The 18,121-nt window shown below is 51.8% G+C and overlaps 1 protein-coding gene across 1 annotated transcript in view; it reads left to right on the top strand.

Moving 5' to 3' along the window:
• Window positions 1-636: 636 nt before the first annotated feature.
• The window catches only part of scml2 (Scm polycomb group protein like 2), a gene marked incomplete at its 3' end in the record, with an annotated part of 54,575 nt that continues 37,090 nt past the window's right edge, over window positions 637-18,121 (top strand). Inside the window, exons 1-4 of the mRNA XM_080539819.1 lie at window positions 637-705; window positions 1,115-1,349; window positions 1,570-1,658; window positions 2,394-2,637. Coding sequence (XP_080395945.1) covers window positions 1,151-1,349; window positions 1,570-1,658; window positions 2,394-2,637 — 532 coding nt within the window. The 5' untranslated portion in view covers window positions 637-705; window positions 1,115-1,150. The remainder of the gene's footprint in view (window positions 706-1,114; window positions 1,350-1,569; window positions 1,659-2,393; window positions 2,638-18,121) is intronic.

The following is an 18,121-nucleotide window of genomic DNA, read 5'->3' as shown; positions in this document are numbered from 1 at the left end:
GAAGAGAAGAGAGAGAGAACAGAAGAGAAGAGAGAGAGAACAGAAGAGAAGAGAGAGAGAACAGAAGAGAAGAGAGAGAGAACAGAAGAGAAGAGAGAGAGAACAGAAGAGAAGAGAGACAGAGCTGGACTCAGCAGTGGCACCATGAGCCCCCCCCTGGACAAACCTAACGGTACGGCCCTGAGCTACTGGGATAGGGGGAGGCTGGGGGAGGCTGGGGAGGCTGGGGAGGGTGGGGGAGCTGGGGGAGGCTGTGGGAGCTGGGGGAGGCTGTGGGGGCCAGGGGGAGGCTAGGGGAGGTAGGAATCGGAGGACAGGCTCATTGTAATGCATGCGGTTTAGGAGACTATTGCCACCTCTGTTCTGAAATACTTATTCATAACTGTTTGCATTGTTCAACAACATGTTGGTAATGACAATACTATGATGGCTGCTCATCCCTGGTTAATGTGATCACTCTATAACCTCTGACCTACTGATGTTTACAATACTACTGTGTGTCCAGAGCCCTTCAGGTGGTAGTAACATGGTAGTAATGTTGTGTGTGTGTGTGTGTGTGTGTGTGTGTGTGTGTGTGTGTGTGTGTGTGTGTGTGTGTGTGTGTGTGCGTGTGTGTGTGTGTGTGTGTGTCCAGAGGCCTTCAGATGGGAGGACTACCTGAAGGAGACCAACTCCATCGCCGCCTCACCCAGCTGCTTCAGACAGGTAGAGACTACTGATCACATGACCACCTGACCACCTGACCACCTGACTGGTGGTCTTTTTCTGTATTTTTTAATGCTGTATGTAAAGCACTTTGAATTGCCCCTGTTGTATGAAATGTGTACTAATAAACTGGCCTTGTGTGACTGACCCTGTGCCTCCGTGTCCCTAGTCCAGGGTCTGATTGACCCGTGTGTCCTTCCTGTCTCTAGTCCAGGGTCTGATTGACCCGTGTGTCCTTCCTGTCTCTAGTCCAGGGTCTGACTGACCCATGTGTCCTTCCTGTCTCTAGTCCAGGGTCTGACTGACCCGTGTGTCCTTCCTGTCTCTAGTCCAGGGTCTGATTGACCCGTGTGTCCTTCCTGTCTCTAGTCCAGGGTCTGATTGACCCGTGTGTCCTTCCTGTCTCTAGTCCAGGGTCCCGCCCACCAACGACTTCAAGGCGGGTATGAAGCTTGAGGCGTGCGACCCGCGGAACTCCACGTCGGTGTGCATCGCCACGGTGATGGGTCTGACGGGCACGAGGCTCCGCCTCCGGCTGGACGGCAGCGACAACACCAACGACTTCTGGAGGCTGGTCGACGCCCACGACATCCAGCCAATAGGAACCTGCGAGAGGACGGGCGACATGCTGCAGCCTCCGCTGGGTGAGGGAGGGAGGGGAGGAGGGGGGAGGGGAGGGAGGGGCTTAGTCTAGGGTGAGGGAGGGAGGGGGAGGGGCTTAGTCTGGGGTGAGGGAGGGGGAGGGGCTTAGTGAGGGGGAGGGGCTTAGTCTAGGGGGAGGGGCTTAGTCTGGGGTTAGAGCTGGGTCTAGGGTTAGGGTTAGGATTAGGGTTAGCCTCATGTGTCTGTTTTGTTGACCTGCAGGGTTCAGGATGAACGCGTCCTCCTGGCCCATGTTCCTGCTGAGGACGCTGAGTGGAGCTGAGATGGCCCCCGCCTCCGCCTTTAAGAAGGTACACACACACACACACGCACGCACGCACGCACGCACACACACACACACACACACACACACACTCACACATACTGTATATATATACATACATATATAACGTGATATATATATATATATACCGTATATATAATAATATATGCATATATATCGATATACATACGTGTGTGTGTGTGTGTGTGTGTGTGTCTGTGTGTATAAGTAAGTAAGTAAGTAAAGTGTATTTCTATAGCACCTATCCCAGACCAGGGGTCACAAAGTACTTTACATATAAAAACATACTTAATAAAAAGCAAAAGTAATAGCAGGTTAAAATAAATAGGTAAACAAGTGAAAATAAAAACAAGAAACAAATAACAAGTGTACAACTAATACCGGTAATAACAGGACACAGACAGACAGGCTTCTTTTGGGGTTAGCCAAAAGCCTGTCTATACAGGACAGTCTAGAGCTGTTGTTTAAAAGCCTCGACCCAGACCGCTGATCTAAGATCCAAGGGAAGAGCATTACAGAGCCTGGGAGCCACGGGTTGGAATGCTGCATCACCTTTGGTTTTTACACCTTTGGTGTGTGTGTGTGTGTGTGTGTGTATATATCTGTGTGTGTGTGTGTGTGTGTGTGTGTGTGTGTATGTGTGTGTATAACTGTGTGTGTGTGTGTGTGTGTGTGTATGTTAATGTGTGTGTGTGTGTGTGTGTGTGTGTGTGTGTGTGTGTGTGTGTGTGTGTGTGTGTAGGAGCCGTCCAAGCCCTCTCAGAACCTGTTCCGCCCCGGTATGAAGCTGGAGGCGGTGGACAAGAAGAACCCGTACCTGATCTGCCCGGCGACCATCGGAGAGGTCAGGGGTCAAGAGATCTTCGTCATGTTTGACGGCTGGCGGGGCGCCTTCGACTACTGGTGCCCCTTCCACGCCCGGGACATCTTCCCCGTGGGCTGGTGCTCTCTGACCAGGCACGGCATCCAGCTGCCTGGGAACTTCTGTAAGTGTATGTACCCGTCCTGGCCACTAGGTGGCAGCAGAGCTGTAATAATAATAATAATAATAATAAGAAGAAGAATCATAATAATCATAATCATAATAATCATAATAATAATAGTAATAGTAATAATAGTAATCATAATAATAATAACCTTTATTTGTGTAGCGCTTTTCCTGCAAACATTGCAGCTCAAAGTGCTCCAATCATTATATAATCATCATTTAAACATTTAGTCATTTAAAGGCAATATTAAAAAGATGGGTTTTTAGTCTTGACTTGAACATAATATGTGCTGAGGTTGCATCCCTAATGTTAACAGTGCATCCACAATCTGGAGCATAAAATGAGAATGCAGCCTCACCAAATCTCTTCTTTTGTCCATGTGGTACACAGAGAAAACCAGCGTCAGAAGACCTGAGAGCTCTATTGGGCTGATATGCTAGCAGAAGACCTGAGAGCTCTATTGGGCTGATATGCTAGCAGAAGACCTGAGAGCTCTATTGGGCTGATATGCTAGCAGAAGACCTGAGAGCTCTATTGGGCTGATATGCTAGCAGAAGACCTGAGAGCTCTATTGGGCTGATATGCTAGCAGAATACCTGAGAGCTCTATTGGGCTGATATGCTAGCAGAAGACCTGAGAGCTCTATTGAGCTGATATACTAGCAGAAGACCTGAGAGCTCTATTGGGCTGATATGCTAGCAGAAGACCTGAGAGCTCTATTGGGCTGATATGCTAGCAAAAGGTCTGAACATATTCTTGTGCTGTGCAAGTGAGAGCTTTAGAAACAAGCAGTGTAAGTGTACTTACCTGTCTTCACCGCTAGATGGCAGTAGAGCTGTAGTGTACGTGTATGTACCCGTCCTCACCACTAGATGGCAGCGGAGCAGTAGTGTAAGTGTATTTACCCGTCATCACCACTAGTTGGCAGCAGTTGTAGTGTAAGTGTATTTACCCGTCATCACCACTAGTTGGCAGCAGTTGTAGTGTAAGTGTATTTACCCGTCATCACCACTAGTTGGCAGCAGTTGTAGTGTAAGTGTATTTACCCGTCATCACCACTAGTTGGCAGCAGTTGTAGTGTAAGTGTATTTACCTGTCCTTGCCGCTAGATGGCAGCAGAGCTGTAGTCTGTCCCTGCTGGTTCTCCTCAGTTTGATGCGGCCGGTCAGAGAAGAGGGACGGTTTGTTTTACTGACTGTTTCCTCAGCTGCTTTTCTGATGCCAGTTATTCAACTCAAACGTTTGATAGGAATATGACATTTTGTAGTATTAGTTTTGACTCGTGTATAATGTCTTACAGTCAACATCTTATCAATGTTTTAGTACCCAAACTAGGACCTAGCATCTTAAAAATCTGAACCTGAGAGATATTTGAATATGTCGCCAAAAACAAAACAAACCTTTTATTCTCTAAGAACTGACTTCAAACTTCAGGGCTAAAACAGCCTGGTCTTCAATCGCTATAAGAAACACTGTGCTGGGTAAAAATATTGCATGTACGGTATATATTTTCTTTTGAAGTAGTAGTTATTATTTATTTATAACAAGCTGTAACCAATTAGACTCCCTTATCGTCACCAAACAGAGTCGCTGTCGTGGTCTGAAACAAGGGAGAGCGTCTTATTCAGCCTAATGACGACTCCCTAAACCGTCTCACAGCTTCACAGCTGTCACAGAGATTTCCACAGTCGTCCTCAATAATTCACCCAAATGAACCCGTTTCTAAAACACTGTGGGATTAAAAGAGAGGAACTCCTCAAATAGAAATGTCCTCAGTACCCCCCCCCCCCACACACACACACACACAGACAAAAGGAGGGGTTTGACTCACCTGTCAATCACTGGTGTTAGGAGCTGTGTTTCTGCCGAGGGTCTTTGTTGTAGCTGGAGATCTTAGAGACCCCCGAGTTTAATTTAGACATCCACCCCCCCAATCCTCTGTCACCAGGTACTGTGTGTCACCAGAAGTCAGGATTTTTGTTTTCCTAACTTTCCAAACGTAAAAACTCCAGTTGACAAAGTCGGTTTTTGTTTTAGCAATTATTTCCCACAATAATCGAATGATTCAAATGATTTCGTGGCGATATTGATTTCATCATTGATTATTGTTGAGAGCTTCGTTGGTCCCAGTGGCGTAGAGTGGCAGCTGTGTCTCAGGAGGTAGAGCCGGCGTCTAATGATCGCAAGGTCGGCAGATCTGCGGTTCGAGCCCCGGCTGGCCACATTTCGATGTGTCCTTGGGCAAGACACTGAACCCCAAATTGCTCCCAATGTGTGGGCCGGCGCCTTGCATGGCAGCTTGGACGCCAATGGTGTGTGAATGTGTGTGTGAATGGGTGAATGAGAGGCCGTTGTAAAGCGCTTTGGAATAAGGAGATATATAAGTCAGTCTATATAAGTCAGTCTATATAAGCCAGTCTATATAAGTCAGTCCATTTACCATTTAGAGTGGTTGGTCCACACAGAGGAAGTCGTCGCTCCTGGTCTCAGGTTTTGATTGAATATCACCTCAGCACTTCTGTCAGCCTCGTAGCTGTGTGGCGGCAGGGCACCTCTGAGCGCGTGCAGCTGGTAACCCTGGTAACCCACGCCGCGGTCTCCTCAGCGTGCACGGGGGGGTCAGTGGAGGGGGGGGCTGTTAACAACCACTTAACACTCCCGTGTTTTTCAGCCTGGCCAGGAAAAAAACACTAGCCTTTGGGTGTGTGTGTGTACGTGTGTGTGTGTGTGTACGTTTGTGTGTGTGTGTGTATGTGTGTGTGTGTGTGTGTGTGTACGTTTGTGTATGTGTGTGTGTGTGTATGTATGTGTGTGTATGTGTGTGTGTGTGTATGTGTGTGTGTGTGTGTTCCAGCCCCTCTAGCCCTCTGGAGGGTCACTGATACGAGACCCCGCTCTGCCACAAGACTGATGGAGGCAGTTATGCTGCTATTCTGCCTCTCACTTCCTGTCTCTCACTTCCTGTCTCTCAGAGGGACCACCTCACTTCCTGTCTCTCCAGGCCATGGTGCTAGACCACTGGACCACCCCAGACCATGGTACCAGACCACTGGACCACCCCAGGCCATGGTACCAGACCACTGGACCACCCAGAACCACTGGACCAGCCCAGGCCATGGTGCTAGACCACTGAACCACCACTGGACCACATAGAGGTAGTTAGAGGGAGGAGTTTGGGAACGGGGGCGGGGTTAGAGCTAGGGGGCGGGGTTAGAGCTAGCGTACGAAGGGATGAACCCACCCTCACCAGAGATGGTTCACTGAAGAGAGGGTGTTCTCAATCAGGTCCTCCTCCCCCAGGCCTCTCCTCCCCACCTTCCCTCTATTCCTCCTCCTCCTCTTCCCTCTATTCCTCCTCCTCCTCTTCCCTCTATTCCTCCTCTTCCTCCTCCTCTTCCTCCACCTCTTCCCTCTATTCCTCCTCCTCCTCTTCCCTCTATTCCTCCTCCTCCTCTTCCCTCTATTCCTCCTCTTCCTCCTCCTCTTCCTCCACCTCCTCCCTCTATTCCTCCTCTTCCCTCTATTCCTCCTCTTCCTCCACCTTCCTTGCCCTCTATTCCTCCTCTTCCTCCCCTCCCCTCCTCTTCCCTCTATTCCTCCTCTTCCTCTTCCTCTTCCCTCCTCCTCCTCTTCCCTCTATTCCTCCTCCTCCTCTTCCCTCTATTCCTCCTCCTCCTCTTCCCTCTATTCCTCCTCCACCTCTTCCCTCTATTCCTCCTCTTCCTCCACCTCTTCCCTCTATTCCTCCTCTTCCTCCACCTCTTCCCTCTATTCCTCCTCTTCCTCCACCTCTTCCCTCTATTCCTCCTCCTCTTCCTCCTCCTCTTCCTCCACCTCTTCCCTCTATTCCTCCTCTTCCTCCACCTCTTCCCTCTATTCCTCCTCTTCCCCCACCTCTTCCCTCTATTCCTCCTCTTCCTCCACCTCTTCCCTCTATTCCTCCTCCTCTTCCTCCCCTCCTCTTCCCTCTATTCCTCCTCCTCTTCCTCCACCTCCTCCCTCTATTCCTCCTCCCCTCCATCTATTCCTCCTCTTCCTCCACCTCTTCCCTCTATCCCTCCTCTTCCCTCTATTCCTCCCCCTCCACCTCTTCCCTCTATTCCTCCTCTTCCTCTTCCTCCACCTCTTCCCTCTATTCCTCCTCTTCCTCCACCTCTTCCCTCTATTCCTCCCCCCCTCCTCCCTCTATTCCTCCTCCCCTCCTCCTCTCCCCTCCTCCTCTCCCCTCCTCTCCCCTCCTCCTCCTCCCCCCTCCCCCATCTCCTCTGCAGTGTGTTTATCTGTTAGGAAATGCTCATTTCCCCCCGTCCGTCTGTCAGTCAGTCAGTCAGTCAGCCAGTCAGTCAGTCAGCGGTGCGGGGGATAACCAACACACACGCGGCTCCTGTTTCTCTTCCTCCGAGCGACCGACAGACAGACAGACTCTCTCCGGGACTTTCAAATTGAAATGAAATGGCTTTTCCGTTTTTTAGCTCCTTGAATTGAGAGAGAGCATAAAACAAAAAATCACACACAATGGAAGGCAGTTATTACTACTATTAGGTTTGAATGTGGTGTCTGTCTGTCTGCGTGCGTGCGTGCGTGCGTGAGGTTTTAGGAGCGATATTCAAATGAGGAATTAGAGTAGAATTAGCCCAGCTTCAAGGCAAAGTCCATTTTGGTCTGGTACTCCCTGTCGCTGATGCTGTCTGTGTTTACAGTGAGCTGCAATTCAGTGCTGGATCAATGCCTAGTTACTATGCATTAATATTAGCATCTGGCAGGATGGACATCTAAAATGATCTGACCCGAATCAACCTGCGATTTCGACAGCTAGTTGCCCGATTAGGGGTGGGGAATCGAAAACCGGTTCCAGTTGAAAACCGGTTGCAAATCGATTGCATGCATCAGAATCGTATCATGCCTCCGAGGTGATCGATTCCTCTTATCGATGCCGGCATGCATTGCGCATGCGCATTGCAAAAACCCCGTGCGTCATGATGACGACACCAAACTCTGCAAACTTGCAAAAAGGAGTCATGGCGGAGTCCAGGAAGAGACGCTCCAAAGCGTGGCTTTATTGCACCAGGATAAACGACAACACCTCTTCTTGTAACATGTGTAAAATTACCATCTCCAGTAAGGGTGGAACCACCAGCAACATGTTACAACATCTGTCGACGCAGCATGGGCTAAGGTTGCGGGAATGCCAGCAGGTTTATGACACCACACGCACGAGTGAACCCACTGCTGCTGCCCAAGCGAGCGACACTGAGGGTAAATATCCTAATAAACACGTCAAGCAGTGTAAGTGTACTTACCTGTTTTCACCGCTAGATGGCAGTAGAGCTGTAGTGTACGTGTATGTACCCGTCCTCACCACTAGATGGCAGCGGAGCACTAGTGTAAGTGTATTTACCCGTCATCACCACTAGTTGGCAGCAGTTGTAGTGTAAGTGTATTTACCTGTCCTTGCCGCTAGATGGCAGCAGAGCTGTAGTCTGTCCCTGCTGGTTCTCCTCAGTTTGATGCGGCCGGTCAGAGAAGAGGGACGGTTTGTTTTACTGACAGTTTCCTCAGCTGCTTTTCTGATGCCAGTTATTCAACTCAAACGTTTGATATGAATATGACATTTTGTAGTATTAGTTTTGACTCATGTATAATGTCTTACAGTCAACATCTTATCAATGTTTTAGTACCCAAACTAGGACCTAGCATCTTAAAAATCTGAACCTGAGAGATATTTTAATATGTCGCCAAAAACAAACCTTTTATTCTCTAAGAACTGACTTCAAACTTCAGGGCTAAAACAGCCTGGTCTTCAATCGCTATAAGAAACGCTGTGCTGTGTAAAAAATATTGCATGTACGGTATGTTATGTTCAATAATGGAGACTGAACTCAGAGCTTAGTCGGAACGTGTACTCCATTTAATCAACAACGTGTGTAACACAAAACGTAATACGGCACGTCGTAAAGTCCCAACTGTCGTAAAACTACAGACGTAACATTTCCCCCCCCCTCACACAACCTAGGTGTGATACTCAGTCATGTAATCACGCAAGTGCTCGGGCCTGTTGCGTGCTCGAACCAGACGTGGCTCTGGTGCAGCCACAGCCACTGGTGGCGGCTCCACGCCTTGGGGCTGAGCCTGGTAGGCCGGGGTTGCTGCTTCATCCAACCGTGCGGCTGGCAAGACTGTGGAAGAGGCCACACCCAGCGCTGGGCCAGGGGGAGGCTGCACCTTACGCAGGCGGGTAGCATGCCAGCGAGTGCCGTCGGCGAGCCTAAACGAGGCCGGGCCAAGCTGCTTGCTGACCTGGACAGGGTCAGACCAAAACGACTGGAGTTTGTTGTCCCGATGAGGTCGTCGGATCCTGACCCAGTCCGACACAGCAATGACAGGTGGCCTAGCACGTCTGGCCCTGTCGAAACGATCCTTCATCAAGCGCTGGTGTTTGGTGACTGTGGCTTGAACTGGATGGACCGGGGGCTGAGCTAGTGTAGGGCGGAGCCTATCGAGAGGCAGCTGGAGCTCCCGCCCCAGCATGAGGGAGGCTGGGGAGACTCCTGTAGTGGCATGTCGCGTGGCCCGATAATGCAACAGCGTCTGGAGGAGGCTGGTGGTGAGCGTGCACCCTTGTGCCAGGTGGGCCCTGATGCCATTTTTCAGTGTTTGGTTCAGCCGTTCCACCCCCCCGTTCGCAGCAGGGTGGTAGAACGCTGTGCGGATGTGGTGGATCCCTTTACCCACTAGATAGGAGGACAGTTCATGGGAAATCATTTGAGGACCGTTGTCAGTCGTGATCCTCTTGGGCAGGCCCCAACGTGCGAACAGAGCGTCGAGAATGTCGATCAGCACCTTTGCTGTGACCGAGCCCACAGGTGTCACCTCTGGCCACTTAGAGTGGAGGTCGTAGGTCACGACGAGAAAACGCTGGTGATGTGGTACCCCATGCAGCTCGCCGCAGATATCCAGTTGCAGGTGCTCCCAGGGTTGAGATGGCCAGTCCAACGGCTGCATGGGCGGGGGTGGGGCTGGAGCCCTGGTCTTACCACTAAGGAGACAGGCAGTGCAATCCTTGACCAGGGTTTCGAGTTCCCTGTCGATGCCTGGCCACCACACAACATCACGACAGCGCTGTTTGAGCCTGACTATGCCCAGGTGACCCTCGTGTGCCATAGCAAGGATACGCGCCCGAAGGACACCTGGGACCACAGTGCAGAACCCGCGAGCGACACAGGTGTCATTCCAAACCGACAACTCCTCCCTGATCCTGGAGTAAGTGAGTAGCTCGTCAGGTACTCTTGCCGGCCACCCCTGCGTGATGTAGGTTGAGAGTGTAGAGAGGGTGGGGTCATCGGCTGAGGCATCCCGGAGCTCTTTCAGCGACACCGTCTCCTGAAGGGGTGTGTGGAGGAGCTGGACGAGGTCATGCTCAGCCTGGTCCAGTCCGGGGGTCAAGGTTGGGGCTGTGGGTGGGCTGGGGATTGAGCGTGATAGCAAGTCGGCTACCACGTTGTCTCGTCCTGGCGTGAACTGTAGCCGATAGTTGTACTGCTGCAGGCGGTCGGCCCAGCGGTGGAGGCGGAGTGGCTTGTGACCGGTGCCAGACGTGGCCAGGAGGGTGATGAGGGCCTGGTGGTCTGTCCTCAGTGTGAATAAACGTCCATAGAGGTACATGTGCCAGCGCTCACATGCCCAGAGGCATGCTAGGGCCTCCCGCTCCCCCACCGAGTACTTCTGTTCCGTGGGGCTGAGAGCACGGGAGGCGAAGGCGATCGGTCTCTCCACCCCCCCTTGCAGCTGGGACATCACCGCACCAATGGCTGTGGCAGAGGCGTGGCACGTGACAAGAGTGGGGCTGGCCAGGTCGAAATGCGCCAGGACCGGTGGCGAGGTGAGTTGGGCCTTCAGGAGGCGTACGGCGTCTGAGCAGGCAGACGTCCAGAGCCAGGGCTCGTCATGCTTCAACAGCTTCCGCAGTGGTGTGGTTGTGGCCGAGTACTGTGGCAGGAAACGGAGGTAGTACGCCGTCATGCCTAGAAAGGAGGCCACCTGAGCGGCTGTGGTGGGCTCCGGGACATGATGGATGGCCTCGGTGTTCGAGTGCAGCGGGTACGTGCCATCAGCTGAGAGGCGGAACCCCACAAAGTCAATGGCTGGGGCGGCGAATACACACTTCTCACCATTGAGTGTGAGGTGATGCTTGGCCAATGCACTGAACACACTGTGGAGACGCTCATCGTGGCTCTCGACGGTGGCCCCGTGAACCACGATGTCATCAAGATAGATGGCCACACCTGGGATCCCAGCGAAGATGGAGGCCATGATCTTTTGGAAGCAGCTGGGGGCGGAGCTTAAACCGAAAGCCATGCGTTTGTAGCGGAAAACCCCTCTGTGAGTGATGAACGCTGTGAGGTTGCGGCTCTCGGGGTGTAGTGGCACTTGGAGGTAACCCTGACGGAGGTCCAGTTTAGAGAACACGCTGGACCCGTAGAACTGGGCGGTGAGCTCCTCTATCGTTGGCAGGGGGTATTTGTCAGGGATGATGGCCTTGTTTACCGCTCTCAGATCCACGCAGATGCGCAGCCCCCCAGACTTCTTCTTCGCCACCACCAGGTTGGAGATCCAAGGCGATGCGTTCACCTGCTCAATGATGTCGCTATCGAGCATGCTCTGTAGTTGAGAGGAGATGTCATCGCGGAGAGCCAGGGGGGAGCGGCGGAGGGGCTGTATAACAGGCATCACTGTAGGATCTAACAGAGGCTGGTGGGCAAAAGTGTCGAGGCAGCCTACACCGCTGAACAGCGCAGGCCACTGTTGCTGCCAGGGGATGGAAACGGTGTGAATCTCTGAGCCAGCTGTGTCTAGCAGGGTGAAACCGAGGGCGTTGAACAGGTCGAGGCCTAACAAGTTGGTCCCGTGGCGTGCAACGTTGAACCTGAAAGCCGGCAGTGTCCTCTCCCCGTACTTCACAGGCAGCTGAAAAGAGCCCACAATGTCAATCTTAGAGTTGGCATAGCCACGCAGGGTGGTGGAGGGCAACCCCAGGGGCACATGGGAGAAGAACTGTGTATAGGTCGTCAAGTTCACATGGGACACTGTGGCTCCAGTGTCTAGGAGGAGCGGCAGAGTGACATCACCAACCATCAACGAGCATGTTTTGAATGGCGCTCGTCCTGAGCTGACATTATGGATGACTGTGGTAGGTGACTGGGAAGCTCTAGCTGGGGCAGACCTGCAGACCTTGTGAAAGTGGTTTAGTCTCCCGCAGTTGGAGCAGGTTTTACCACGGGCTGGGCATGTCTGAGCTCTTGAATTGTGTGCAGAAGAGCCGCAATTCCCACACGGCTGGTGTGGCTGGTCGCGTGACCGAGAGGCCAGTAAAATGCTCTCCCCGCCGCTGGTTGCACTCACGTGGAGGAGGGGCACCTGTAGGCTGTGCGCGCCCTCTGCCGGTGAGCTGGGAGAGGCTGAAAAACTAACTGCACATTCTAAAGCTGTTTCAACCTGGGCCGCCATGTTCAGAGCTGCTGATAATGTAAGTTCATCATTTTCCAGTAACAGTTTTTCCCTAATCTTGTCACAGTTCGTGTGTAAGATGAGTTGGTCTCTTATCATTTCGTTCTGTAATGTCCCGAACTTGCATACGCTCGCCAAACCCCGCAGATCAGCCACATACTGTGTCACTGTCTCACCTGTTCGTTGGTGTCTTCGTCTGAATATGACGCGGCGGAGAAGAGCGCTTTGTGGAGGGGCGAAGTGTTGCTTCAATAGTTCCACAGCGTCTGTGTATCTCGCCGCAGGGCCGAGAGTTTCAAACACGCGCTGACCCTCCGCTCCCAGGCAGTGCCGCAACAGCGCATATTTCCTCTTGTCTGATACATCCTCCAAGCCGGCAGCTAGGATGTATGTTTCGAAAGAGGAAATCCAGCGGCCCCACGGAATCGGTGGTTCTGCCGGGACTGCTAGGAAAGGAGGGGGTGTTGGTAGAGAACAATCAGCCATCCTCGTCGCCAATGTTATGTTCAATAATGGAGACTGAACTCAGAGCTTAGTCGGAACGTGTACTCCATTTAATCAACAACGTGTGTAACACAAAACGTAATACGGCACGTCGTAAAGTCCCAACTGTCGTAAAACTACTGACGTAACACGGTATATATTTTCTTTTGAAGTAGTAGTTATTATTTATTTATAACAAGCTGTAACCAATTAGACTCCCTTATCGTCACCAAACAGAGTCGCTGTCGTGGTCTGAAACAAGGGAGAGCGTCTTATTCAGCCTAATGACGACTCTCTAAACCGTCTCACAGCTTCACAGCTGTCACAGAGATTTCCACAGTCGTCCTCAATAATTCACCCAAATGAACCCGTTTCTAAAACACTGTGGGATTAAAAGAGAGGAACTCCTCAAATAGAAATGTCCTCAGTACCCCCCCCCCCCCTCACACACACACACACACACACACACACAGACAAAAGGAGGGGTTTGACTCACCTGTCAATCACTGGTGTTAGGAGCTGTGTTTCTGCCGAGGGTCTTTGTTGTAGCTGGAGATCTTAGAGACCCCCCGAGTTTAATTTAGACATCCACCCCCCCAATCCTCTGTCACCAGGCACTGTGTGTCACCAGGTACTGTGTGTCATTTTTGTTTTCCTAACTTTCCAAACGTAAAAACTCCAGTTGACAGTTGGTTTTTGTTTTAGCAATTATTTCCCACAATAATCGAATGATTCAAATGATTTCGTGGCGATATTGGTTATTGTTGATAGGTGAGTCAAACCCCTCCTTGGTCCCAGTGGCGTAGAGTGGCGGCTGTGTCTCAGGAGGTAGAGCCTGATGATCTAATCTAGATCTAGATCTAATGATCGCAAGGTCGGCAGATCTGCGGTTCGAGCCCCGGCTGGCCACATGACGAAGTGTCCTTGGGCAAGACACTGAACCCCAAATTGCTCCCAATGAGCGGGTCGGCGCCTTGCATGGCAGCTTGCCGCCATTGGTGTGTGAATGTGTGTGTGGATGGGTGACTGAGAGGCCGTTGTAAAGCGCTTTGTAATAAGGAGCTATATAAGTCAGTCTATATAAGTCAGTCCATTTAGAGTGGTTGGTCCACACAGAGGAAGTCGTCGCTCCTGGTCTCAGGTTTTGATTGAATATCACCTCAGCGCTTCTGTCAGGCTTGTAGCTGTGTGGCGGCAGGGCACCTCTGAGCGCGTGCAGCTGGTAACCCTGGTAACCCACGCCGCGGTCTCCTCAGCGTGCACGGGGGGGTCAGTGGAGGGGGGGGCTGTTAACAACCACTTAACACTCCTGTGTTTCAGCCTGGCCAGGAAAAAACACTAGCCTTTGGGTGTGTGTGTGTGTGTGTGTACGTTTGTGTGTGTGTGTGTGTGTATGTGTGTGTGTGTGTGTGTGTGTGTATGTGTGTGTGTGTGTATGTATGTATGTGTGTGTGTGTGTGTTCCAGCCCCTCTAGCCCTCTGGAGGGTGTGTGTGTGTGTGTGTGTGTGTTCCAGCCTCTCTAGCCCTCTGGGGGGTCACTGATACGAGACCCCGCTCTCCCACAAGACTGATGGAGGCAGTTATGCTGCTATGCTGCCTCTCACTTCCTGCCTCTCACTTCCTGCCTCTCACTTCCTGTCTCTCACTTCCTGTCTCTCACTTCCTGTCTCTCACTTCCTGTCTCTCACTTCCTGCCTCTCACTTCCTGTCTCTCAGAGGGACCACCTCACTTCCTGTCTCTCCAGGCCATGGTACCAGACCACTGGACCACCCCAGGCCATGGTACTAGACCACTGGACTAACCCCAGGCCATGGTGCTAGACCACTGGACCACCCCAGGCCATGGTACTAGACCACTGGACCACCCCAGGCCATGCTACTAGACCACTGGACCACCCCAGGCCATGGTGCTAGACCACTGGACCACCTCAGGCCATGGTACTAGACCACTGGACCACCTCAGGCCATGGTACTAGACCACTGGACCATCACAGGCCATGGTGCTAGACCACTGGACCACCCCAGGCCATGGTGCTAGACCACTGGACCACCCCAGGCCATGGTACTAGACCACTGGACCACCACAGGCCATGGTACCAGACCACTGGACCACCCCAGGCCATGGTGCTAGACCACTGGACCACCCCAGGCCATGGTGCTAGACCACTGGACCACCCCAGGCCATGGTACTAGACCACTGGACCACCCCAGGCCATGGTGCTAGACCACTGGACCACCCCAGGCCATGGTGCTAGACCACTGGACCACCTCAGGCCATGGTACTAGACCACTGGACCACCCCAGGCCATGGTGCTAGACCACTGGACCACCCCAGGCCATGGTGCTAGACCACTGGACCACCCCAGGCCATGGTGCCAGACCACTGGACCACCCCAGGCCATGGTACTAGACCACTGGACCACCCCAGGCCATGGTACTAGACCACTGGACCACACAGGACCACTGGACCACCCCAGACCATGGTGATAGACCACTGGACCACCCCAGACCATGGTGCTAGACCACTGGACCACCCCAGGCCATGGTACTAGACCACTGGACAACCTCAGGCCATGGTGCTAGACCACTGGACCACCCCAGGCCATGGTGCTAGACCACTGGACCACCCCAGGCCATGGTGCTAGACCACTGGACCACCACAGGCCATGGTACTAGACCACTGGACCACCCCAGGCCATGGTGCTAGACCACTGGACCACCACAGGCCATGGTGCCAGACCACTGGACCACCCCAGGCCATGGTGCTAGACCACTGGACCACCCCAGGCCATGGTGCTAGACCACTGGACCACATAGAGGTAGTTAGACGGTGGAGTTTGGAAAGGGGGCGGGGTTAGAGGGTTAGAGGGTTAGAGGGTTAGAGCTAACGTACGAGGAGATGAACCCACCCTCACCAGAGATGGTTCACTGAAGACAGGGTGTTCTCAATCAGGTCCTCCTCCCCACCTTCCCCTCTAATCGTCCTCTCCTCCTCTTCCTCCTCCTCTCCCCTGCTCCTCCTCCTCCCCCTCCTCCTCTTCCTCCACCTCCTCCCTCTATTCCTCCTCCCCTCCTCCTCCCTCTATTCCTCCTCCCCTCCTCTTCCCTCTATTCCTCCTCCCCTCCTCCTCCCTCTATTCCTCCTCCCCTCCTCTTCCCTCTATTCCTCCTCCCCTCCTCCTCCCTCTATTCCTCCTCCCCCCTCTATTCCTCCTCCCCTCCTCCTCCCTCTATTCCTCCTCCCCTCCTCCTCTCCCTCAATCTCTCTATTCCTCCTCCCCTCCTCTTCCCTCTATTCCTCCTCCCCTCCTCCTCCCTCTATTCCTCCTCCCCTCCTCCTCCCTCTATTCCTCCTCCCCTCCTCCTCCCTCTATTCCTCCTCCCCCCTCTATTCCTCCTCCCCTCCTCTTCCTTCTATTCCTCCCCCTCCTCCTCCCTCTATTCATTTACATTTACATTTTTGGCATTTAGCAGAGGCCTTATTTCAAAGCGACTTACAATCAATACATTTGAATACTAAGCATGTGAATCAGCAGTCCACTATTCGTTGCAGGAAGAGTATCAATACACCTCGGTAAAACTGAAACCATCCTATACGGATCCCCATCTAAACTCAGAAAGGCTGAAATTTTTAAAATAAAAGTGGGTAACATTAATATCACAAGAAAAGAGGATATTACATACCTGGGCTCCATCTTACAGGCAAATCTTTCCGGAGATAAAATGGCAGCAAAAGTAATCAAAAAAGTGAACCATAGAACTAGATTCTTGTACAGGATATCCTCACTTGTCAGTAAAAACACACTGAGGACCCTATCAGGAGCTCTCATTCAATGTCACCTCGACTATGCCGTAACATCATGGTACTATAGAACCACAAAGGCCCATAAAACAAGACTCCAGACAGCCCAAAATAAACTGGTTAGGCTTCTGCTAGGCCTCAACCCTAGGACACATCTAACCGCTGCTCATTTTTTGAGCCTTGATTGGCTACGAGTAGTTGACAGAGTGCAGCAGCTTGCACTGGGCCTGGTCTTCAAGATACGCTACACCACAAAGACACCCAAGTACCTGTCAACATACTTCCAAAAAGTGAACAACGTCCACACATACAACACCAGAGGAAGCTCCACGAACCACGTTCAACCGCGTTGCACCACAAACAAGGGGTTAAACTCGTTTGCAAACTATGCAGTAAAAATGTGGAACGCCCTTCCTATAATCTTAAAGGAGTGCAAAACACTGCCCACCTTCAAAACCACTCTCAAAAAACATTTACAGGAGGCTGCAATCCGTAACTGGACCCTCTAAATCAAAAATCAGATTAAAAGACCCGAACTACCCACTGTACATACTTTGTGTTTTGTCCCCCGCCCCCACCTGTGGTGTATGTCCCCACCTGTCCTACCCGCTGTACATACCTGATGTTTTGTTGTATTGTATATCTAGTATTGATGGATGTATTTTTATCTTGGAGATAGTAATAGTTATTTGTCTGTATTATCTTGTAGATAGTACTAGTTTTTTTTTCTTTTCCTGTCTGTCTTACATGTAACGATGAATTGAAAATCAAGGACCCCAATTGAAATAAGCCAGTGGCTTTCTTGGGTTTTTATCCTTTTAGTTGACCTTGTATGTAATATGTACTTTCATGTACCTACTTCTGCAAATCTTCTAATAAAGTTTTCAATCAATCAATCAATCAGTACTCTAGCTCGGGCCCGGGGCCACTGATAGAAGGAAAAACCTTCTCCCTATTATCGCCTTCTACTAAAACTTTTTTTTTTTCTCCTCCTCCACCTCTTCCCTCTATTCCTCCTCCACCTCTTCCCTCTATTCCTCCTCTTCCTCCTCCTCTTCCTCCACCTCTTCCCTCTATTCCTCCTCTTCCTCCTCCTCTTCCCTCTATTCCTTCTATTCCTCCCCTCCTCCTCCCTCTATTCCTCCTCCACCTCTTCCCTCTATTCCTCCTCCTCCTCTTCCCTCTATTCCTCCTCTTCCTCCTCCTCTTCCCTCTATCCCTCCTCTTCCTCCACCTCTTCCCTCTATCCCTCCTCTTCCTCCACCTCTTCCCTCTATTCCTCCTCTTCCTCCACCTCTTCCCTCTATTCCTCCTCCACCTCTTCCCTCTATTCCTCCTCCCCTCCTCCTCTCCCTCCTTCTCTTCCTCCTCAATCTCTCTATTCCTCCTCCCCTCCTCCTCTTCCCTCTATTCCTCCCCCTCCTCTTCCCTCTATTCCTCCTCTTCCTCCTCCTCTTCCCTCTATCCCTCCTCTTCCTCCACCTCTTCCCTCTATTCCTCCTCTTCCTCCACCTCTTCCCTCTATTCCTCCTCCCCTCCTCCTCTCCCTCCTTCTCTTCCTCCTCAATCTCTCTATTCCTCCTCCCCTCCTCCTCTTCCCTCTATTCCTCCCCCTCCTCTTCCCTCTATTCCTCCTCTTCCTCCTCCTCTTCCCTCTATCCCTCCTCTTCCTCCACCTCTTCCCTCTATTC

Source organism: Nansenia antarctica (genome assembly GCF_963989245.1).
Source record: "Nansenia antarctica genome assembly, chromosome: 9".
NCBI lineage: Eukaryota > Metazoa > Chordata > Actinopteri > Argentiniformes > Microstomatidae > Nansenia > Nansenia antarctica.
Note: the sequence above shows the minus strand (reverse complement) of the source record. Positions and strands in the feature narration are given on the sequence as shown.